The 24,952-nt window shown below is 46.7% G+C and overlaps 1 protein-coding gene across 3 annotated transcripts in view; it reads left to right on the plus strand.

Annotated features, from left to right (window-relative positions):
* Positions 1–24,952, plus strand: part of ANO8 (anoctamin 8) — a 55,727-nt gene that overhangs the window by 13,120 nt on the left and 17,655 nt on the right. The window contains exons 2-14 of one of the 3 annotated variants that reach the window (XM_061601560.1): positions 4,010–4,120; positions 6,512–6,644; positions 7,946–8,084; positions 9,201–9,297; positions 10,797–10,913; positions 12,722–12,849; positions 14,870–15,031; positions 15,966–16,118; positions 17,655–17,781; positions 18,014–18,069; positions 19,272–19,346; positions 20,483–20,626; positions 22,622–23,377. In XM_061601560.1, the coding sequence (XP_061457544.1) occupies positions 4,010–4,120; positions 6,512–6,644; positions 7,946–8,084; positions 9,201–9,297; positions 10,797–10,913; positions 12,722–12,849; positions 14,870–15,031; positions 15,966–16,118; positions 17,655–17,781; positions 18,014–18,069; positions 19,272–19,346; positions 20,483–20,626; positions 22,622–23,377 (2,198 nt within the window). The remainder of the gene's footprint in view (positions 1–4,009; positions 4,121–6,511; positions 6,645–7,945; positions 8,085–9,200; positions 9,298–10,796; positions 10,914–12,721; positions 12,850–14,869; positions 15,032–15,965; positions 16,119–17,654; positions 17,782–18,013; positions 18,070–19,271; positions 19,347–20,482; positions 20,627–22,621; positions 23,378–24,952) is intronic. The other 2 variants (XM_061601561.1, XM_061601562.1) reach the window with 2 other exon arrangements.

A 24,952-nucleotide genomic window follows, 5' to 3' on the forward strand; every position in this document is an offset into this window, starting at 1 on the left:
TTGGACGGTTCAGTGCAAATCCACCACGAATGCACTATTAATGTATCAATGACATGTTGCAGAAAACACCTGCAAAAAAGCCCCCCCCCCATTTTCTGGAGGGGATGCGTTGTAACATTTTGCCCAAGATTCTATGACGCTGATTGGCTTGATGAGTTTTGACCTTGTGTCAGGCTTGCACCTCAACCTCCCTCTTGCCTCAGAGTAGTCCTGCATCTGTAACCAAAATGTTCATGGATCCTTTCCGGCAGAGTGAAAAACTGAGCTCTCCGGATGGGCGTTTTAAGACGGCTCCAGCTTCTGCAACTGACCTCTCCTGAAATACAGTAAATAGCCAGGTGTTAAGTGGGTTAAAACATGAAGCGCCTTGGCTAAGATGTGAGGAGGGGTTTGTCCCCAGCTGTTCTCAAAACGCACCTTTTAAAGAAGTTGCAAATAAACATGAGCAGCAGCATATTTCTGTAGTAATACTGCTTGCATCCCTCTCAAAGGGGGGCGGGTGATTGTATGTGCTGGCCTGAGGAACCAAGAATAGATTTTGCACCATTCATTCAGAATTTGATGACATACAGACGTGGAGCGGCCTATGTTGTAATCGTACTAGGAACACCAAGAGAGTCCTGTGAACTCAGGTCAAAGGGGCAGGTTGTCCACTATCCGCTTCTGACAGCGGCCAGCCAGATGTCCCAATGGGAAGGCTACAAGCAAACTGTAGAGGCCAAAGTCTTCCCCTCTTTCCCCCGCCTCATCGCATTTGGCATAGTGAGAGAGACTACGTTCACGCATGGAAGCTCTACTGGAACCACAAACGCTATCAATATAAGCCCTGCTAGATCAGAACGAGTTGGGTCTATCTAACTGAGTCTCCTGTGTCCAACAGTGCACACCCTAAAGCCTCCAGGAAGACTCAAAACAGGGCATGAAAATGACAACATAGCAACAAGAGGTTCTAGTCCTCATGGTTCTGAATGAAGTGCTGATTAAAGAGGAAGCTGTCCAGTTGGTCCATCTAGCTCAGTCCTGTCTACACACTGATGGGGAGCAGCTCTCTATGGGTTTCAGCCAGGAGTCCTTCCCAGCCTTACCTGAAGATGCTGGGGACTGAACTTCTGCATGCCAAGCATAGAATCATAGAATAGTAGAGTTGGAAGGGGCCTGTAAGGCCATCAAGTCCAACCCCCTGCTCAGTGCAAGAATATAAGCAGGAATAAGCAGATGTTGTACCACTGAGCCATGACCCTCTACTGTTGGGTAGCCTGAAGCAACTATTTATTTTTATTTATTAATTTAATTTAATTTATATACCGCCCTAAGCCCGGAGGCTCTCTGGGCGGTGTACAAAAAGATAAAAACCAGCACAATATATAAATACAATAACTAGACCTTTTGTGCATCCACCAGAACTGATAATTAAATATAGTCTGCTTCTGAACTTGGGAGGTTCCATTTATGCACTTTAAGTCTCAACCAGCAGGGCTTTTTTTATGGTCATCTATCTAGATTTCAGCAAGGCGTTTGACAAAGTCCCCCATGACCTTTTGATTAGCAAACTAGTCAAATGGGGACTAGATGGAAATACTGTCAGGTGGATTCACAACTGCTGGAAAACCGTACTCAAAGAGTGGTCGTTGGTGGCTCTGCTTCGGACTGGAAGGAGGTTTCGAGTGGAGTGCCACAGGGTTCTGTCCTGGGGCCGATACCCTTCAACATTTTTATCAATGACTTAGATGACGGGGTGGAGGGAAGCCTTATGAAGTTTGCGGATGACACGAAACTGGGAGGGATAGCTAATACAATGGAAGACAGGAATAAAATCCAAAGGGACCTGGATAGACTAGAAAATTGGGCTGAAATTAATAAAATGACATTCAATAAAGACAAATGCAGGATTCTGCATTTAGGCCACAAAAACAAAATGCATGGGTATAGGATGGGAAATACCCGGCTTAGCAGTAGTGCGTGTGAGAAGGACCTTGGAATTGTAGCGGATCGCAAGTTGAACATGACCCAGCAGTGTGATGCTGCGGCAAAAAAGGCAAACACGGTTTTGGGCTGCATAAACAGAGCTATAGTTTCCAGGTCAAGGGAAGTAATAATCCCACTATATTCTGCATTGGTCAGGCCTCATCTGGAATACTGCGTTCAGTTCTGGGCGCCTCATTTTAAGAAAGATATAGACAAGTTAGAGTGGGTTCAGAAGAGGGCGACGAGGATGATAGCCGGTATGGAGAACAAGTCTTATGAGGAAAGGTTGAAGGAACTTGGCATGTTCAGTCTGGTGAAGAGAAGGCTGAGGGGTGATATGATTGCACTCTTTAAGTACCTGAAGGGCTGTCACATAGAGGAGGGTACAGATTTGTTCTCTGCTGCCCCAGAGGGTAGGACTAGGTCTAATGGTTTTAAGTTGCAGGAGCGTAGATTCAGATTGGACATTAGAAGGAACTTCTTGACAGTAAGGGCAGTTCGGCAATGGAACCGACTGCCTAGGGAGGTGGTGGGATCCCCTTCGCTGGATGTCTTCAAGCAGAGGCTGGACAGCTATATGTGGAAGATGCTCTAGCTGTGGATTTCCTGCTGTGAGCAGGGGGTTGGACTCGATGGCCTACAAGGCCCCTTCCAACTCTATGATTCTATGGTCTTACAAAAGCTAGGAATGCACCCTCAGAGTTCAGAGGCTGCATTAGCTGAATGGATTGCCCTTGTTCCCAGGTAGTCTACCTCTGAACATCAGTTGCTAGAGGGGCATGCAATGTGGAGGGTCATTGCGTTCATGGCCCTTGGGTTTGGTCCAGCTGCAGGGCGCTCTGTATCTTGTTTTAATTGTTTATTTCAAATATTGACATTCAAATATGATCATGTTGGCTTGCAACAAAAATAAACATAAATGAAAAACACACACAATGAATTAAGTTTTGACCTATCAGACATCAGAGTGCGTGCGTGTGCTAGGGATGGGTGAGAATTTAGATTCAGTTCGCATTTCAAGCAGAATTTATCCAATCCGCACTTTCCGGAACATTGAGAGCACCGAAACACAGCCAGCCTTTGAAATTTGCATTTATCAGAATTTTGGGGTGTAGTTTGCCAACTAAACATTTACAAAAAGGCATACGTTAGGGGAAAGTGTCCATAAAAATGAATGTATGAATAAAAATAACGTGCAGCAAGGCATGACATTTGCAAAAATGCATACCTACAGTCTAGAAAACAGTTTTAATATGTTTTTTAATAGTGTTTTTAACCCTTTTTAAAAGATGTTTTTTAAGCTTTTTTTTTGTCTTAATGTATTTGAAGGTCTCTTTTTATGATGTTTTAAAGTGTTTTTAGCGCTTCTGTTTGCCGCCCTGGGCTCCTGCTGGGAGGAAGGGCGGGATATAAATCAAATAATAAATAAATATGAATAAATAAATAATGTGTTTATTTGGAGAAATTCACACTAAAACGGTGGAGAATTTTCATGAGGATTTAAAAAAAATTATTCACAGATTCCTGCAGAATTGTAGAGGACTAAATTTTAGGTTAGTTTTTTTATATTGTTGAGATTTTAACATTTTAATGTATTTGTATGTTTTTATTCTGTACGTCGCCCAGAGTGGCTGGACAACCAGCCAGATGGGCAACTAATAAATCTAATAAATAAATAAACATTAGAAAAGGGAGAAACAGAGAACCGAAATAGACAGATCTTTCCATCCCTAGCGTGTGTGGAGAGAAACTGGAGGTCAATCTTGCAGAAGACCTGATGGACATCCTGAAGTCAACCCATCCCCATAGCATAGCTTGAGACGTGCCCCCTTCTTTGCACCTGCTCCATCCTGATGCTGAGAAATCAGATCTGAGGTGGGGGCAGTTCTGCAAGGCACAAGAGCATGTCCAGTTAAAAAGAACAGTTGGCAGCCTAATGGTGGAGTTTAAAGGCAATTCAAGCCTCATTTTCATCTGTTGCTCACCCCTGTTAAGAGGCGGCTTTCAGTTGTATTAATCCCCCCCCTCCTTCTTCTCCCCACAGATAAGCTCTTTGGGAAGCGGCTGTTGCAGGCTGGACGTTACATCATGTCCCACAAATCATGGATGAAAACGGTGCCCACGGAAAACTGCGACGTGCTAATGACTCTGCCAGGTACACGCTGCTGGAGAAGCAGCTTTGCTTGTCTTCTTCGAAGCAGAGCTTATACTGAGTCAGACCATTAGTCCACCTAGCTCCATATTGTCTACACTGACTGGCAGCGGCTCTCCAGGCTTTCAGTCAGGAGAGCTTCCCAGCCCTACCTGGAGATGCTAGAAAATGAACTTGGGACCTTCTGCGGGTAAAATGCTCCGCCACTACCCTTCCTACAGTCCTTCCCCTAAAAGATGTAGGAAGCGGTCTTATACTGAGTTAGGTCATTGATCCATCTAGTTCAGTGTTGTGAACACTGACTTGCAGCAGCTCTCTAGAAAAGGCAGGGGATGTTCTTAGCCCTACCAGGAGATGCTGGGGATTGAAACTGGCTCCTATACCACAGAACCATGGGCACTCCCTATGTGGAACATACATTCACCTGTTTGTTTAATTATTACATTTAGATCCCACCTTTCCTCCAAGGAGCTGAAGGTGGTTCTCCTCCCTCTCCATTTAAGCCTCACAACAACCCTGTGAGGTAGGTTAGGCTGAGAGGCTGTGACTAGCCCAAGATCACCCAGCGAGCTTCATGGCGGAGTGGGGGATTTGAACCCTGGTCTCCCAGGTCCTAGTCCAGCACTCTGACCATTACACCAAATGTTGGAGTCCAGCGACATTTGGAGGGCCGCAGCTTGCCCCATCCCTTCTATATATATGCTTATCTGGGAATAAGTCCCATTGGACCAGGTTGGGAATGGGGAAGGAATCTGGATCGATTCAGAATTTGCAGTTCCTGAAACACTACATGAAGTAAGATAGCACTATCCTTCAAACTTCACACTGCTCCAAAGCTTGCAATGCGTGTGGGGAAAAAAATACAACAATGTCTTCTATTAGAGAACATTGCATGTGTATATTAGGAGAAATGATAATAAATTTTCACGAGGACTTTTTAAAAGAAATTAAAACTGCAGACTGAAAACTGACGTGGAAATGTTACAAAATGCTTTTGGAGTGGGAAAATGAGGAACTGAGAAAAACCCAAACTGTACGTCAAACCAACTCCGACTCTGACTCCTCTATTTTTCTACTGTCCGACTCCGACTCCTTCATAAATGGCAAATGTATATTAATTTATTAATATTAATAAATTAGTATTAATATATTAATTTTATTTTGAAGTCGGAGTCGGTACATTTCTACTGACTCCGACTCCACCCAAAATTGCTTCTGACTGCACGACTCTGACTCCACAGCCCTGTTGACAGGTTCATCTATCCCTAGACTAGGTGGGACTTACTTCTGAATAGACACATGGAGGCTTGTGCTGTTGAAAGCTAAGGGCTTTTCACAGGCCCCACAATATACTAAATGAACGCTGTTAGCCGTTCTAATCACAGCTAATTTGATAACAAGTAAAATAATTATGAATTCTTGTTATTTTATCTGAATCCGTTAGTTAGAAAGCCTCATGCCTTTTGCCTCATTTCCATCACAGGTGCCTTAAGCAGCTGCCAACAAAATCATCTCCCACAATAAAACCATGTATAACCACAGAAATGCAGCACTTAAGATTGAGGGCCTAGGTGCAGCAGAACGGCAACAGCTAAAGAATGGATACTCCACATCCAGGCAATGTCTGCCTGCAAAGCCACAAGTAAAACTGGGCAGCTGCAAACGCTTCCAGATCAAGGTTGTGGTTCAAAAAAGATGGCTTTGTCAGTGATGGATGAATGGTTTCCCCAACCTCACATCAAATTCTGGCGGCAAAATAAAGATTGCTGCGTGTGGGTCTCAGGCTTTGGTTGCTTGAAATCAGACACCAGGCTGGGCTCGGAGCCAGAATGTAATGTAGTACAGAGGGGGTAGGAAGAGAGATGTGCTCCTTCGCTTCTTTAAGCCTTCAGATGCCTCTTTTTAATTGCTGTTGGGGAGAAGGCGCTCATGCAGAGATCCATCCAGAAAGGGGTCCTGTGGGAAGGTGGAGGTTGTATCACTCAGAGGCTGCTGTCATCCAAGTTACGGCTGATAATTCATGTTTAGAAACAGGATTGTGCTTCTCTGGAAGGGGTGCACCCTCTGTGAATATTTGGGGGGCAGGGATGGAGGAGAAACTTGATCCAGCACGCGCTTAAAGTTACCCAAATTCATGCTTTCCAAAACAATATGTGAACTAAACATGGTCTGCATCCAAAACAGGTGCTCCAGAAAGGAGGAGGAATCTTATTCCAAGATGGTGGTTATGACACCACAATTTTTATAAGCCCTGTTATTAAAAATAAACGAGGGATCACCTTTTTTTTGTTAAAGATTCCTAATCAGTTGATCTAGCCATTTTAAATCAACTAACTGTCGCAGTGCATGAATCCATATCTCACCACTTGCTGTCCTTTTCCAAATTCTTGCCAGACACGACTGACGACCACACGCTCCTTTGGCTGTTGAACCACATACGCTTGGGGATCCCAGAGCTCATCATCCAGATCCGGCACCACAAGCATACCCGAGTCTATGCCTTCTTCGTCACAGCTACTTACGAAAGGCAGGTCCCATCGTCAGAGGGTGACAGGTGTGGGGTCTGTGTGATGGATTGGGGAGGTGTCCCCTTCTCTATAATCCTCCCTCCTTCCCTCCCTTTAAAAATAGTCAAGCAGGGTGAACCTCAAGGATGGGAAAATCGGTGAATGTCTTGATGTTGCTGGATTACGAATGCCCATCAGGCCTACCCACTGACCAAACTGGCTGGTGGGAGTTGCAGCCTAGCCACATCTGGAGAGCTGCAGATGTTTGCTATCTCCTCTTAAAGAGGGAATGCCTTTAAATAGCGGCATTCCTCCATCGCTCACCTGCATTAAGGAATGCTACTTCTTAGAGCAGGGATGGGAGAACTGGGAGCCCAGCAGATGTTGCTGAACTACAGCTTGGAGGCTGGCAACAGGGGAGAGGGCCTTCTCAGTGGTGGCCCCCAAATTATGGAATGATCTCTTTGACGAGGTGCGCCTGGCGCCAACACTGTTATGTTTTTGGCGCCAGGTCAAGACTTTCCTCTTCTCCCAGACATTTCAGCATGTGTTTTTAAATTTTTTTAATTTTTTTTGTGTGTTTTTAAATTGTTTTTTGTGCTTTAAAATTTGTATATTTGTTTTATTGTTTTAATTGCTGTAAACCGCCCAGAGAGCTTCGGCTATGGGGCAGTATATAAATATAATAAATAAAAATAAATAAATAAACTCCCATCATTGACCAGAGGGACTGCTGGGAGCTGGAGTTCATCAACATTAGGAGTGTCACATATTCCAATCCCTGTAGGAAGGTTTTTTGAGCCCTGTTTATCAGGACCTCTTCATCCAGTTGATTACTTTCCCCAAATCCCAAAACACCAACCTTGTGACCTGTCCTTAGCAAACAAGAATGTAGCAAGTGGAGGAAAGTTTAGGGAGGCATTGCCTTTTAAACCCCAGAAAGCCAAACGTCAAAAATTATACAGAATTCTAGAGTGGGGGATGGAACACAGAGACCTGCCTAATGCAGAGTTAGCCCATTGGTCAATCCAGATTAGTAGTGCCTACACTAACCGGCAGTGGATCTCTAGAGTTTAAGGCAGGGGTCTCTACTACCGTACCTGGAGATGCCATTGGGGACCTTCTGCACACAACGCACGTGAGCTACACCTTGGAAGGAAAGGGGAAGGCAGCAGTCGCTCATCACACAGGCTTGTAAATAAAACCGTTAAAGTAAATCTGACTTGCCTAATTACTCTCTTGTGCATCAGAGCATGGACAGAATTCCTTGGATAACTTACCTTGCCCTCTCAGTCCCCTTTCTCTGGCTTTCTCTCGGCAGTTTGCTCCGGGGGGCTGATGAGATTGGCTTGCGGAAGCCGGTGAAGGCCGAGTTTGGAGGGGGCACACGCAGCTTCTCTTGCGAGGAAGATTACATCTACGAGAACATAGAAAACGAACTTTTTTTTTTCACTTCTCAGGTGAGTGCTCCCAGGACAAGGCTGGGGTGTGTGTGTGTAACGGGGGACAGGCGTTACCTGCTCTTTAATAGAAGTGCACTTTGCAGGAAAATCAGTTTGCCAACAGGTTGTCCTAAACCAGGGATGAGGGACATCTATGGCTCCCCAGGTGTCGTTGGGCGACAGCTTTCATCGCCCCTGACCATTGGCTGTGCAGGCTGAGGCAGTTGATTGATTAATTTTATTATTTGATTTATATCCCGCCCTTCCTCCCGGCAGCAGCCCAGGGCGGCAGTTGGGAGGTTGAGTCCAACAATGTGGAGGACCTGAACGAAAAGAGGCACCCCCCTCTCTTGAATGCAGTAGGGAGTGTCATATGTTAGAGCAGGAATGGGAAGCCTTGAGCCCTCCAGATATTGTTGGATTTTAACTCCCAGCGATCAGGCTGGAGGGTGGAGCCCAGCAACATTTGAAGGAGGGATAACCTTAAAGGTTTGTGGCAGCTGCACACACCTTGTGGCAGTGAATTCTGCAAATCAGTTTTGCATGGCACGAAGGAACATTTCCTTGACATGTTGCTTGGACAAGTGGGTTCACTTCATCCTGGAACAACCTGCTCTGTGCTTGCCTCAGAGCGACGGTTGTTTGTTCCAGTCCGCAGCCATTTGGAACGTTGTGGTCTGAGCGATGAGGATTATTTTTATATTTACTTCATTTTGAAGCATTTTGTACCCTACTCTTTTTAGCCCCGCCCCAAGCCTCCAGAGCAACTTGCAAAGACCAGCCTCTGCTCAGGCTTATAATCTAAAAGATGCAGCACAGAAGGTAAAAGGGATGCAGAGGAAGGAGGGAAAAAGCAAGCTCAGGTACCAGTTTTCCAAATTATAACAGCCAGTGTAGGATGGAAACGGGTCAGGTAACCTGATGGAACGGTTGCCAGGTGACAGTTTGAGGAAAGCCAAACACAGTCTCTCAGCAGAGCTGATGGAGTTTTGCTGCTTCCCTTCTGTCCCTCTGCTCTGCCCAGTTATTCATGTATTTGAAAGATCAACAGGTGCAGGATCTATTCTTAGGGCAATTTGATGGCCTGAATGGTGATCTGGGCCATTCACTACTTTCTCCCCGCCCCCTTTTTAGGAACGCCAGAACATCATCAGGTATTGGCTGGAGAACCTGCGAGCCAAGCAGGGCGAAGTTCTGCACAACATCCACTTCCTGGAAGGGCAGCCAATCAGTGAGTGGAGATTTAAAAGTTGAATGCTATTTTATGCGCTGTCAAACAAACAGAATCCTCCGCCAAGTCTTTTAAATTTTAGACATTTTTCAAACGTTGCTTTTGAAATTCAATGTTTTTTAAAAAGAACAGCCTGCTTGAATATTAAGGCATTTATGGCCTTTTTGTGGAAACAAAACATTGATTGGGGGGGGGCAGCAGATGGAATGCCTGGGCCAAAGCCAACCCCTGTTTCTAAAGGGGACTCCTTACAAATTTGTTAACTGAGAAAGGCAGTAATTATTTTTAAAACAAGTTTGATATCCACATATATGCTTTTATTTTTTCATACCCCAAATCCTAATGACCTCTGTAACTGAGAATATTGAAAATAATTCTGATCAAATATAATTTTTAAATATTCTGGATTTTTTCCCCATGATATTGGTAGTATGCAGTACTTTTTTAAAAAAAAAATTGGGCTGCTCTAACTCTTATCTTGCGCTTCCTCCCTGGTGGCGGCTGATAGTCACTGGACCTGGTGGGACTGCTAGGAAGTCATAGAGGTGAATGGGGCCAGAAAAAAATGGAAATGCACTGCCTTCAAGTCGATTCCGACTTATGGCGACCCTATGAATGGGGTTTTCATGGTGAGCGGGATTCAGAGGGGGTTTCCCATTGCCTCCCTCTGAGGCTGAGAGGCAGTGACTGGCCCAAGGCCACCCAGTGAGATTCATGGCTATGTGAGGATTTGAACCCTGGTCTCCCAGGTCGGAGTCCAGCACCTTAACCACTACACCACATGGCCCAGAAAGCCACCAAAAAATACAACCACCTTCACTACAGCTTAAGAGAAAGGCACCGCAAGCCAAGTGGCAGCAATCAGATAGCCTGATATTTGCTGCTAGTTGCCCATCATGCTATGAATGACACACAGTTTTTGTAAAGCAGATTTTCGAGCTGCACAAATTCCCCACTGGACACCCTCCACTATAAAAAACAAAGCCAAATGAACACACAGCATGCTTTGCTCCTTGCTTAGAATCATAGAATAGCAGAGTTGGAAGGGGCCTATAAGGCCATCCAGTCCACCCCCCTGCTCAATGCAGGAATCCAAATCAAAGCTTGCCCCATGTCAGTGGCAGCTTCTTCATTGGAGTCTGCCTGCATGCCCTGCACTGCTGGACCAGTGAGCTCAAGGGAAGGTGCTCATGAGGAGCCTGGCTCGGCCTTTTTCGGCCCAGGAGGTTGTGCCATGGGCTCCTCTCTGCCGGCCTCAGGCTCAGTGGACTCCTGAGCACCAGCAGGAGAGGGGCATCACTTCACTGAATGCTTAGGCTAGCCCTTAGATCTTGGCTCTCAAGTCTGTTTTTAAAATAAACGTGTCGGTGGCATGGGTTGCTAGCAATATTGCAATCTGGTGTTGTGGCCTGCAACAGGTAGCTGGGGGTCAAAAGGGGTTTCTGTGGTAACTCCCCTCTCAGCCTCCATTCCTCTCCCTCCCTCTCCTTTTTCTGCAGTCCCTGAGTTGGTGGCCCGGGGCATTCTGCAGCAAGTCTTCCCTGTCCATGAGCAGCGGATCCTCAACCGGCTGATGAAGTCATGGGTACAAGCCATTTGTGAGCCACAGCCTTTGGGTACGCTCTTCTACCCTTCTCTTGGCCCCTCCTGTCTCCCTAAAGCTGGGATGGGGAACATCTGTGGCCCTCCGGATTTTGTTGGACCACAACTTTTATCATCACCATCCTGGCTACTGGGTCTTGCTGGGAGTTGGAGTCCAGCAACATCTGGAGTGATCCCTGATCTAAGAAGGGGCATTCCCTTCTCTCAGGAGGGAATGCCACTTCTAAATTAAAAAAACATTCCTCCGTCTTGTGCATGCGGTAGGGAATATGCTACTTTTTAGATTAGGGACGGGCTCCTGGGCTCCTCCAGATGGTGCTGGACTCCAGCTCCCATCATCCCTGATAATTGGCTGTGCTGGCTGCTGGGAGTTGGAGTCTGATAACGTCTGGAGGGCACCAGATTGGGGAGGCTAGATAAAACTTTCATTTGTAAGATCAGGGGTAGCCAACTTGGTGCCTTCCAGGTGTTGGAACACAACCAGAGCTTGGAAAAGTTACTTTTTTGAACTACAACTCCCATCAGCCCAATCCAGTGGCCATGCTGGCTGGGGCTGATAGGAGTTGTAGTTCAAAAAAAGTAAGTTTTCCAAGCTCTGACCTCAATTCCCATCAGCATCAGCAGTCAGTGGTCAGGGATGATGGGAGCTGGAGTCCAGCGATGATTTGGAGGGCCATAGATGTTCTCACCCCCTTCCCTGGACTTTATAAGGAGCAAGATGGGGAGGGCTCACCCAAATTATCAAAATGAAAAGTGAGGGGGCAAAGTGCTTGTGTATTTTTTTAAAATTTCGTGATTCTGTATCCCGCATTTCGACCCAATGATGCTCAGGACAGCTAAAGTAAAATACAAAACAACAATCAAGGCATTAAAAAAAACCCAGATGAGTACAGGCATACCCCACTTTAACCTACGCAATGGGACCAGAGCATGTATGTAAAGTGAAAATGTACTTAAAGTGAAGCAATTATCTATGTGTGCACTGCACGGCAATCGCCACTAGATGGCAGCGGCGTCATGCCATTAAGTGTCCGTAATTGCGAAGCGCGCATACGTTAAGCGGGGTATGGTGGCGTATGGAGCATGTCCGTTATAGCAAGGCGACATTAAGTGAAGCAACGTTAAGTGGGGTATGCCTGTAAAACATCAATAAGATGGATTTAAGAAACAACTGCCTGTTGGCCCAAATTGCAACATTTGCAGCGGCCAGAGGAAGCCAGCTTATGAGGTCCATCTGAATAATAATAATCAAAATGTCTGCTTCTGTCAGTCAAAGATTATCAGAAACGTGGCTGCAGTTTCTACTGCAGAAAAGGGCAGCCAGGAATGATCAAGGGGCTGGAGCAACTCCCCAGTGAGGAAAGGTTACAACGTTTGGAACTTTTCCGTTTCTCCCTCTCTCCCTCTCTCTTAACACAAGAACTTGTGGACATCCAATGAAGCTGAATGTTGGAAGATCCAGGACAAATGGATTCGTCACACAGCACATAGTTAAGCTGTGGAATTCGCTCCCGCAAGGGCCAGCAATAGCTGCCAACTTGGATGGCTTTAAAAGGGAATTAGACAAATTCATGGAGGATAATAAGGCCATCGATGGCTAGAACTCACGCTTGCTGTGTGCTGCGTTCAGCATCAGATGCAGCTCTGAATACCAGTTGCTGGGGATCACAATCGCAAGTTGCACTCTGGTCCTGCTGGTGGCCTTCCCAGAAGGGGCATCTGGTTGGCCACTGGGAGGACAGGTGGCCTCACTGATCCAGCTGCAGGGCTCTTCCTATCTTCATGTGTCCTTCTCCCCCCACTTGCATCTTCCCACCTCCAGATGATATCTGTGACTATTTCGGCGTGAAGATCGCCATGTACTTTGCGTGGTTGGGCTTCTACACGTCAGCGATGGTCTACCCCGCAGTGTTTGGCTCCCTCCTCTACACCTTCACCGAGAACGATCAGGTGAGGGCAGGATATGGAGAACAGTCGCGGGGGGGAGGTAATGGAATGAAGCAAGATTCAGACAACTGGGAGCCACTTAAATGCGCAGCCGACCTTGCAGTGTAACCCTACAGAGATGCATTGACCTTAATAGTGCTGTTACGTGTTCTCTAGCAGAATAAGCTAAAGGGGACAGGTCTCTGGCCAAGTCAGGCGACAATCTAAATGTTTTTATTAGTGATGGGAGCACAGAAAGAAAGAAGGAAAGGCAGAAATCACCCAAAGGAGGAGAGAGGAAAAAGGAGAGGAAATGAACCAGAGTGACAAGAGATGGATGGCATTTGGAGTCCAAAAACATATGGAGGATCACAGGGTCTCCTTTCTTGCTTTATTTATTTATTATTTATTTATTTAATTTACATCCCACCTTCCTCCCAGTAGGAGTCCAGGGCGGCAAACAAAAGCACTAAAAACACTTTAAAACATCATAAAAACAGCCCCTGAAATACATTAAAACAAAACATCTTTAAAAACATTTTCTAAAAAAGCTTTAAAAAAATCTTTTTTAAATATAGAAACATCTATTTTTTTAAAAAAAATGGTTTAGAAACACATTAAAAAGCAATTCCAACACAGAAGCAGACTGGGATAAAGGTCTCTACTGAAAAGGCTTGTTGAAAGGCGCCAAAAAGATAACAGATGGCACCTGTCTAATATTTAAGGGGAGGGAATTCCAAAGGGTAGATGCCCCAACACTAAAGTTCCGTCTCCCAAGTTCAGAGGCAGTCTGCTTTGGGTTGATGGGATGCTGGCAAGCTTTCCGGCTTCCCAGAGGCATCTGGTCGGCCACTGGGAGACAGGAGGCTGGACTAATGGACTGTGGGTCGGGTGCAGTAGGGATTTCCTTATCTTAGGAGACCTGCACCTGTTGTACTCTCTGCTTGCCATGCATCTGAGAAAAGCATGGAGAGCTTCTTTTTTTAAACTGCAACTCGAATTAGACATCTATTATTATTATTTGATTTATATCCCGCCCTTCCTCCCAGCAGGAGCCCAGGGTGGCAACGGTGTGGAGAAGCAGTGATCAGTTTGGGGTCTTCTTTGCTTCTCGTCTTGCTGTTAAACTCCAGTGGATGCCCTCAGGGTTGAGGGTCCCAGTCCCTCAACTGTATAGGGTATAAGCCTCTACGTAAAATACTCGCCGAGGAGAGCAGGGTTGGAGGCGCAGCACAGTCCAAACAAACCAGAGTCTAGCAAAGAAATCAGTTCAGTGCCCAAACGTGATCCAGAGGGAATGTCAGGCAACAGTCCACAATCAATGCCACAAGGGGAGTTCAGGGAAGGTGCAGCTCAGGAAGGACTAGGTCTGGACCGTTTCCAGCAACTGGAAGCCTCAAGAGCGAACCCTTAACTACGTTGGCCTCTTAGACCATACCCTAAGCCCAGCTGCAGCTGATGAAGGAATGTCAGGGATTGCTTGCTCACGAGGACTCCCCTATACAATGACTGTGGGGCTGTAGATCTGGGGCTGTTGTCACTCTTTGGCCTGGGCCTTTTGGCACTGGCGTTCATAGAATCATAGAATAGTAGAGTTGGAAGGGGCCTATAAGGCCATCCAGTCCAACCCCCTGCTCAATGCAGCAATCCAAATCAAAGCATTCCCGGCAGATGGCTGTCCACCTGCCTCTTGAAGGCCTCCAGTGTTGGAGACCCCACTACCTCTCTAGGTAATTGGTTCCATTGTCGTATGGCTCCAACAGTTAGGAAGTTTTTCCTGATGTCTTGTCGAAATTTGGTTTCCTGCAACTTCCTGCAATGGGGTTCTCTGCCTCCTCCTTCTCTGACACCTTCAAGGGTTCCTCAGTGGCTCTCTCCCGGAGGGTCTCTCCAAGGGGTCCTCAGCACTGTTTCCCAGGGACTGTGCCTGCACCTCAAGGTCCTGTGGGGCGCCTGGTTCTTCATCCTCTGAGGACTCAGTGCCCAGTACCAGATCAGGCATAATGACTTTACTATTTGTTAATGATTCTCGCCCCCCCTTCAGACCAGCCGGGACATCTGCTGCGTCATCTTCGCAATCTTTAACGTCATCTGGGCCACGCTTTTCCTGGAGGAGTGGAAACGGCGGGGGGCTGAGTTTGCCTACAAGTGGGGGACTTTGGACACACCAGCGGAGTCCATAGAAGAACCGCGGCCGCAGTTCCGGGTCAGTGGTGTTGTCGGATCTAGCCCTGAAAAGCTGCGGGAGGGGAGAGTTCTTAGTAGTTGGCTTTGGAGCGGGTCCCTTCCTCCCTTTTCCAAGCCATTAGAAAAGTAAACTTTGTTTAGAGATAGATGTACTGCCTTCAAGTTGATTCCGACTTATGGCGAACCTATGAATAGGGTTTTCACGAGGCTGAGAGGCAGTGACTGGCCCAAGGTTGCCCAGTGCGCTTCATGGCTAGGTGGGGATTCGAACTCTGGTGTCCCAGGTCCTAGTCCAACACCTTAACCACTATGCCACACTACACTACACCACACTGTTTACAAGGTTTATTTATTTATTTATTATTTGATTTATATTCCAGCCTTCCTCCCAGCAGGAGCCCAGCCGAAGTGCCCTGCCGAAGTGCAAAGTGCCCTGCCGATGGGACGTCAGCCCAGCCCCCTGGCATCTTCACATGCCATGGGGCTCTGCCCCGAATCTTTTATGTTCCCTGTAACGCCCCAGGTTGAGGGTGGAGAATGTACTCTGGTTGCAGCTATGCGCTGGAGCCTTGATAAGGTTGGGGGTGGACAGCCTTCCAGTTTGTGAAATGAGGTTGTGTCTTGGCTGCTGTAGTTTCAAAGGTAAATTTTCCTTCCTCCGTACCAGACATGAAGCTTTGAAAGTACAAACCTGACTTCTTATAGGTTAGAGTCCATATTGTGGATTTGGGGTCGGGAACCTCATGCCCAGGGGCCAAATGTAGCTCTCACCCAAGACCACAACGCCTCTATGACCCAGGGCACTCCCTTCACTGCATCCCAAAATTCTGATAAATGCAAATTTCAAAGGATGGCTCTGTTTCAATTCTCATGTTGTTTCGGAAAGTGCAAATTTGAGAAATTCTGCTTCCAGTGTGAACTGAATAGAAATTCTTACCCATCCCTACTCACAGGGCATGAAGCGCGTCAGCCCGGTGACCAACACTGAGGAGTTCTACTACCCGCCCTGGAAGCGGCTCCTCTTCCAGTGTTTGGTGAGCCTCCCCGTTTGCCTCGTCTGCCTCTCTTTCGTCTTCCTTGCCATGCTGGGCTGCTTTGAGCTACAGGTGAGAGGGTGGGCGGACATTCTGGGCAGCACGGGAGGCAGGAGCCATACGGAGTGGTACGAGTGGTTTGGGGGCTGGACAAATCTGTCCGTCTAGGTTTCTCCCAGATCCATATTTGCCCACCGTGCTCAAGCAAACGGCAAGGGTAGGCATGGATGGGCCTGTCCTTTTCGGTGTCTCGTCTAAGTTCAGTCCTCCACATTCACACATCAGTTTGCAATTTAAAATTAAAATTTAAAAAATGAGAATTCATCAGAATTTTAATGCACATTTCTCCTAATATACACGTTTTTGTTTTGTGCAAGCAGTTTCCCATAATGAGAATGCATTTTTGTATGTTTTTGTCACTAAGACATGCATTTTGGGGGACATGGAACCTCTGAGTGTCTCTTATTCCCCCCGCAACCCTGCAGTACAGGAGGGCCCCACTTTACGGCGTTCCGCTAATGCGGCGGCTTTCATTCAGGGGAAATTCCCCATTTTAAAGCCAGTTTTGCAACGTTTTGGCGTCATTTTCGCACAACGCGGCCCATTATAGTCTATGGGGCCCTGCTTTACGGCAATTTCCGCTTTACGGCAGGGGCCTGGTCCCTAACCCACTGTATTAGTGGGGCCCTCCTGTACTGAGCTGGATGGACCAATAGTCTGACTTAGGACAAGTCAGTTTCCTGTGTTAGTCATCATTGAAGTAGAAGTAAAGGCTCCATTCAGCTTTCCCCAGCCAATAGCCCTTTACCCGATCTCATAATTTTCTTTTTGCTTTATTGCACCTTTCCATGGGTTGGTGCCAATGTTAATCCTACTCAAAGTAGACTTGCTGAAAATAATGACTATGCCTCACAGTTCCATTAATTTCAATGGGTGTGCCCTGAGTAGGACTTAGTTAGATACAGTCTATGATAACTGTTTTCCTATTATTGTGATTAATTGTGGATTTACTTAGTGATTTCTACTTTTTACTTATTATCATTATTAATTACAGATTAGGGTTTTCCTTGATGACAGGAATCATTTGGTGATTTCTGATGTTTGTCATACTTAAAAGAAGGCCTACCGAAATCAATGAAATGAATTCAGTGAGTGTGATGTAGTTGGACATCGTCCATTTTACTATTATGGGTCTTCCTTCGTGACAACGGTGTGCATCCGATGTTAGTCTTATTCAGAGTAGGCCTATTGAAAATGATGGACATGACTAATTTAGCTCCATCAGCTTCAATGGGTTGTTTGTAAGCAAGTTCTACTCAGTAGACTCGTTGAAATTAATGAAACTGTTAGTCATTTCCATTAATGGGGCTACGCTGAGTAGGACTTAGCTGAATACCACCCAATGGGTCTACTCTGAGGATAGCTTGGTTGGATGTAACCTCACATTCCTGCACAAAAGGGTTTCCCTTTCTGTTTTAAGTCTGCCGTCCTGGCATTTTGAGTTTTGGAGGATTCCTCATGAAGGATATCTGGGCATTCCAGAGATGCTGATGCATTTCCACCAAAAGCATGTACCCATCTTCTCTTTTCTCCCTCCCCCCTGGCCAGGAATTTGTGCTGAGCATCAAGGAGCTGCCGCGCATTGTGCGCTTCCTGCCAAAAATCGTGCTGGCCGTCATCGTCACCGTCTGTGATGAAGTGTACAAAAAGATTGCCTACTGGCTGAATGACATGGGTGAATTTCTGCAGACATTTCCAATATTTTTCTCTCTGTCCCCCCCCCCCCATTGTAGAGGTTGGGGAACAGTTTTACTCCGGATATAGAACGGATTCATATGCCTCTGGTTCCTACCTTGGAGAGGTCTGGGGAGGGGGCAGCCACTGTCGATGTCATCCTCACCTCCCCCTGCCCAGGACTACTGCGCTCTACTGTCACACCTCCCTCACATGCTCTCTTCTCCTTGCAGAAAATTACCGCTTGCAGAGTGCCTATGAAAAACACCTCATCATCAAAATGGTCTTGGTAAGTGCCCTCCAGATACTGGCTGGACTCCCAGCTCCCGTCATAATCTCTGGCCATCAGTCATCCAGACCGTTGGAAGTTGGGGTCCTACAACAACCGGGTTGGGGGAAACCTGCCCCATTGACATTTTGTGAGGTGGCAGCCCCCTTGCGTTCCTCTGAGGCTGAGTGAAAAAGACCCTGAGCCACGACAGCAACAAGGTCCCCGTCACTCTCAGGATTGCTGAGGTGAGGCGGAACGAGGGTGCAGGAAGGAGATCCCCCAACTAACCTCTAGCAGTAAAGAAATGATCCATGAATAGCATCCAGGGGTGGGCTCTGAACCTTAAAAAAAAAGAAAGATATGGGATGGGCTCAGTGGTTGGATCACTTGCTTTTCATGCAGAAGGTCCCAAGTTTAGTACCCAGCAACCTGTGCTCTACTTTAAACCCTGCAGAACTGGAGGCGATCAGTGCAGTCCCAGAGCGAGATGGTGACTCAGTGTCAGGCGGCTTCCAATGGTGCCAACTAGTCGCCCAAGTTAGGCTCCTGTTTATTAATATTATTTATTACATTTATTCCCCTCCTTTCTTTTCATGGTAGAAACCCAAGGCAGCTTGTATATAGTTCCCAGGCGGTCTCCCATCCATGCACTGACCAGACCTGACCCTGCTTAGCTTCAGCAGGGAGCTGGTCTGATGTGCCTTCAGACCACAGCCTGTTCCTTCAACAGCATCTTGATATAGCAGCAGGAGCGATGTCCTGTACAGCCCCATTTCCATGCTGACAACCCCACAGAAGGGCAACTGGAAGGGGGCCAGGAGAAAGCTCTGTTCTCATCCTTTACCTTTTGAAGAGCAGCGTATGGAGGTCAATGAGAGTGACCAGCAGTGGTTATCAGCTGTGATATGTGGTCCTTGGACCTGAATGCACAGGCATATAATCTTCCCCCAGACATGTCCTGTTTGTGGACTTGCAGGGGATGGGGGTGGCAGGCATCTCGCTGTCCATTTTGACAAGCAGAACCCCACCTTGATCTGATCCAGCAGGGGTTTTCTAGGTTATTATCATAGTTAAATTGAACCTCCCAGGTTCAGGTAGTTAACTGGGGACCAGCAACATTATGGTGCATTAGACATTTTTATTTTTCATTTTTGTCTTTTTTCTTTTTTGTCACAGCAGCTCTGTCCCTTTTCTCTCTCTTTCTGCTTGCCTCCAAACAGTTTCAATTTGTAAATTCATACCTAAGTCTTTTCTACATCGGATTCTACCTCAAGGACATGGAGCGTCTCAAGGAGGTATGGAATTCGTGAGCCTGGGAGGTAAAAGGGACGTGGCAGAGGGTGGGATGTCCATTTCCATCTTTCTCAGTTCCTCATTTCCCCACCCTTAATTCAGTTCACCGTATTTCTGCGACAGTTTGCGAATTTACTTTTTAAAGTCCCCATGAAAATTCACCAGCGTTTCCCCTAATATGCAGTTTTGCCCAATAACACAGTTTTGCAAGCAATTTTGCTGAATAGAATGCATTCTGAACGTTATTTTCATTTATTTATGCATCCATATGCACACTTTTTCCTAATATACATGTTTTTTTCTGCCTGGAAAAGTACTGCAAAATTCAGAGAAGTGCAAACTTCAAACGATGGCTGCATTTTGGTTCAAATATCATTTTGGGAAGGGTGAATTCCTCCCCGTCCCCAGGTAGAGGCCGTCAGGGCTGGCCAAAGAACCACCAACTTAACACTTTTATGGTTGGTCCACCCTGAGTGGTAACAGTGTGCCAGCATTGTATTTGCTCCATGGCAGATGCCAGCTTCACGGGGATGGTAATCAGAAACCTACTTTTGGGATGTCCAAGAACGTGCATGGAGGATAAAGTCTACCAATGGCTACTAGCCATGATGGCCATGTTCTACCTCCAGTGTAGGAGGCAGTCTACCTCTGAATAATACCAGCTGCTGCGATTCACAAGTGGGGAGAGTTGTGCTCCAGTCCTACCTCACTTTGGAGCATGTGGATGGGCACTGTGAGAATAGGATGCTGGAGGTGGGCCCCTTTTGGCCTGATCCAGCACTGCAGGGCTCTTCTTAGGTTCTCATCTACGCAAGGGTGTGGCTAGGAGGTTGCCCAGGCAGCCCACTGATCCCCACGTGTTTTACAGCAGGCCCCAAATCTCCTACCCTTTCCTCCCGTTTGTTTTTTAAAAAAACTAGTTCACAGGATGGCTTTCTCTCTGAAACATGGCCTAAATTTGCATCTATATGTATAAATTAACATTTTAAGAACTGAGCGATGCTGCGGGATGCATCCAACATGGTGGGGGGCTGTCAGTTACTTTGAATCCTCTTTTATTTACAATTCTATTTGATTTTGATTTTTCATTCTCTCTCTCTCTCTCTCTCTCTCTGTCTGTCTGTCCCGCATTCCACAGCTCCTGCTTATCTTCTCTTTCTTCCAAAGCCTCGTGCGTCAACTCAAAGACGCTGTCCTCCCCACCATCTTCCTTCAACTCCACCTCTTCCTCATCTCCTTTAAGGGTTTGCTGAGTTGTTGTTGGCAGCTGGGCCTCTCCAAAGTAGGAGCATGGAGGGGTTGCAGAAGGGCAGCAGGGGAGAGGGGGAGTTGGCAGGGAGAAATACCTACTTTTATCCCACATTAGTTGGCCTGGTGCATCGCAGTAAGGAGTCAAACAGTACCTGGAGGGCCACAGGTTTCTCCAGCCTTGATCTAAGAAGAGGCATTCCTCACTGCATGTGAGAAAGGGAGGAATGCCTCTATTTAGAAGATGGATGGTTTAAAGGTTCTAGAAATCAGGAGTGGGTGGCTTAACGTTTCTAGAACTTGTCTTTCCTTCTCAAAATAAAAAGATGACTAAGGCAGAACTTCGTGGAAGTTTAGGATATTTTGCATGGTGCAGAGCAAGTGGGGGTCGTTTTGTGTCATCTCTCATAATACCAGAACTTGGGGGTCATCCAATTAAATCAGTGATGGGGAACCTTTGAGATCCTCCAGATATTATTGGACATCCATCATCCCTGACTATTGACCATGTGGGCTGCTGGGAGCGTAGTCCTGCATGGCATTGGGTTGGGGAAGGCTGTTCTTGTCTATAGGGCAAGTCTGGGGGACTTTTGGCCCTCCCATTTGGATTCTAGCTCCCATCAGCCCCAAGCAAGCATACTCGGTGGACAAGGTGGGATTTGGTCCAGCAACATCCAGAGAGCCACAGGTTGCAGAGAGGTTGAGGCTACAGCTGGATGGCCAGTGTGATATACTGTATTGCAGCCTTCCCCAACTTGGTGCCCTCCAGATATTGCTGGACTCTAGCTCCCATCAGTCCCAAACAAGCATAGTCTGGTGTGGTGGGAGTTGTAGTCCCATCAGCTTTGGAGGGTCACATTATTCCCAACCTGTGCGATAAACTGTTGGGCAGTTGGACAGACAAATGAAAGCACTTACTCAGAAATTCACAATTTGTTTGTAGATCTCACCACGGCAAGATCTAACCATTGGACTCCATGGCTTTGAAATATTAGTTTGATGGCTGTTAGGCATGATAGCTATATTCTATATTCTGAGGCAGTCTTCCTCTGAATACAACATGCTGAGGTACAATCAGCCAGGGTGTGGACTATTGACTTCATTGCCCTAATTCATTGGCTTGGCCACAGTGTTCTTATGGGCTTGCCTATTCATCTGTGACAACTTGAAAAGGCCTCGCAGCAACCAGGGTGCCAATATTTTGAACCAGAACCAATCTTAATGTGTTTTCCAACGCATCTGAGATGACAGTTCTTCAAGGCTAATTGCTCAGAAAACAAAGAGCACAAAGGCACCATACTAGGTTGTGGGTTCCTTGAGGTCTAGAAACTTGGGCTTCTTAAAGCTGAAAACTCTCAAGATGGCACCGCACATTCTGCTCCCAGAACTTGTGTTGCGCACAGCCTTATCACTGCTCCAGGCTCCTCCCATTCCCATCATGCACTGCTTTTATATTATTATTTGTGGTCTCTGCCACTCAAATTGTTGCCATTATTATTTTAATTTGTTTATTACACCTCTAATCTTGACTTTGAGACCGCTGCCTCCAATGCTGTTGATATCTAAGAGCGTTTGTCCCTATGGGTGACTGTTAAAGGAGTGATTCATTTCAATTTTTTTAAATGGAAAATATTTGTTCCATTCTGAATGTATCTCTGCATTGTCTTTATTTTCCAGTAAAAACTGTATGAACCACCAGTAGAGTCAAATGTCCTTGGATCTTAATGGGTCTACTCTTGAGTATGACTAGCCTTGGATACAACCCACTGTGCTTAACTGAGCAGAAACTAGTTATTCTCACTGTTTATCCTTCCCATTGCTTTGTGTTTGGTACATCACACTCCAACATTTTTTCCGCACGTTAAATGTTCAATGAGAAAAATGTTTCCTAAAACTCTCAAATGGATCCCCCAGTTTCAAAACGGCAGCTTTGCCAGACATCTTCAGCCTGTTGTATCATGTTGTACCCTGTGACTCCTTCATGATATGCCTCTTTCTTCTCCTTCCCCCTGCCCTTGTCGTCTCCTAGATGCTAGCCACTCTCCTCATCACCCGCCAGTTCCTGCAAAATGTCAAGGAGGTCTCTCAGCCGCACCTGTACAGCAAGTTCAAGCGTGGTGATCTCAGTGTCCAAAACCTCCGGGAGGTGGCCCACATGCTCTTCCGGCTGCTGACTCAGAAGTACACGTCAGCTAAATCACACGCCCCAGAGCATCACCCACCCAGGCATGGGGACCCATTGGCAGGGCATGGGCCAGAGCATGGTGAGGCTCTGGAGGGGGTCCCCAAGGGGGAGAAGAAATGCCTCAACGGAGGGTGTGGGGTGCCGGAGGAAGAGGAAGAGGAGAAGAAGGAGTCAGACTCGGAAGATGAGAGCATCCTAGATTGTGGGCTGAAGCTGAAGAAAGTGAGTTTCATTGAGAAGGCTGGCCGCAAAGTCGGGGAACTGAGCCTGGAGGAGGTGAGCTTCTTAGAAGAAGGTAGCCCCACCATGGTGGAGAAAGGGATGGACCCGGCGTCCGTTTTTGAGCTGTGTGAGGACGAGGACGAGAGCGACAGGGCCTCAGGGAGCCCCCTCAAGGGACTGCCCGAGACCAAGGAACCGGTGGTTGTCATGAGGTCCCGGAGGCCGCGAGTCAACAAGAACCCTGCAGAAGGTGAAGGGTACGAGGGAGACGAGGAGGACAAGAAGCCCACCAGGACTTCCTGGATTGACCCGCCAGAGGAGAACTACACCACACAGCTCGCCCAGGCTGAGGTGGAGAGCTGCATGAAGAAATACGAGGTGAGGCTGTTACGGTAGCGGTGTCCCCATTTTGAATAGCACAAGGGAGAGCGGCGGTATTCGTGTTTGGCTTTATTGTGAAAACAATGAAAGTGACTGACAGTAAAAAAACAAAAAGGAAAGATAGAAAATGCCTTAGAACCATAAATAACATTTTTAAAAGAACGAATTAAATGGCAAGAATAAAAATATTATCAAGCAGCAGTAAGAACACTGAACGCACCAGCAGAAAGCTTCAAATAAAATAATAAAAGTGTGAATACAACAGCTCACACAATGAAAGAAAAGACATTTTTGCTGCCTCAGGTGAAGGGCAAGATGGCACCTTCCCTTCCCATTCTACATACAGAGTCTTCAAGCCAGGAGGGAATGGTGGGGGGGATTAGGAGGAACAGCCCATAATGCAGCGGTGGGGAACATTTTTCAGCCCAAGAGCCAGATTCTTTTCTGGGCAACATACCAAGGGCCGCATGCCAGTGGTGGGTGGGGCCAGAGGCAAAAGTGGGCGGAGCAACTAATACAAATTTTACCTTTGTACGGCAGGCTAGTTTCTGCACAAATTCACACCCACTCTTTGCCCAGCAAGCAACAGGCATGATCAGACTTCAAGCATACATTTCAAGCTAGGCAAAAACACTTAAGATAGGTGCAAATCAAGGGTGTGACCTGGTCAGGGCCGGCCCTTGGATAAATAGCACCCTGGGCAAGGAGTGCCTTTGGCGCCCCTTTCCCCATGGTCAGCTATGCAGGGCCACCCGGAGGGTTTATGGGGCCCAGTGCATGCGTGATATTGGGGGCCCTGCTGCTATTGCATCCGCAGACTACATGTGAGAATTCTCACCCGCAGCTCCTCCTTGCCCAGGGATCAAGCAGAATGATCAATGTGCTTCTTTTTAAAAATTATTTGGGGATAAGGGAATAGGGATTGGGTTGCAATCTCTCAGGTCTTCTGGTTCTGTCCTGATGCTGGGTTTCTCTTGTACTCTCAGGAAGGATTCCTCCATTAAGGCCTGGCCTCATCCCACTCCTTTGCCTTTCCCTGTGGTAACTGCCTGTTCTGTCATCCCCTTGACATTTGCTGGGGTGAGGCAGATGTTCTTTTAGATAAGTTTGTAGATAAGCCATAAGATGCACAAACTGAGTTTCTTTGTTCAGCTACAATTAACAGATATTATTCTGCAGAGCAGGTGATACACAACCTGATTCAACTACTTGGGGAGACTCCCTTCCTAGATCTCAACAGTAGCAGATGCTGGATCACAACCAAGGCCGATTCTGTTCCAAGACCAAGTCTGAATCCAGATTGTGATGGATCTAGACAATCAGTCTTGTCCTTGCAAAACCACCTTCCCCACCACCTTTGCCAAGAGAGATCTTGCACTCTAATATACAGTTTCTTCTATTTATGAAAACTTTAAACAAAATACCAAGAATTATGGTGGGCAATGTGGCCGAGTCACGGCAGGGGCCAACGGTATACACAGGAACTGAGGCAGTGTTACCAAGTTGACTGTCTTGTTCCAGATTGCAAAACCCATCTGTGGCATCTCTGTTATCTTTTCAGCGCCTATTGAA

The sequence above is a fragment of the Rhineura floridana genome, chromosome 18 (genome assembly GCF_030035675.1).
Source record: "Rhineura floridana isolate rRhiFlo1 chromosome 18, rRhiFlo1.hap2, whole genome shotgun sequence".
NCBI lineage: Eukaryota > Metazoa > Chordata > Lepidosauria > Squamata > Rhineuridae > Rhineura > Rhineura floridana.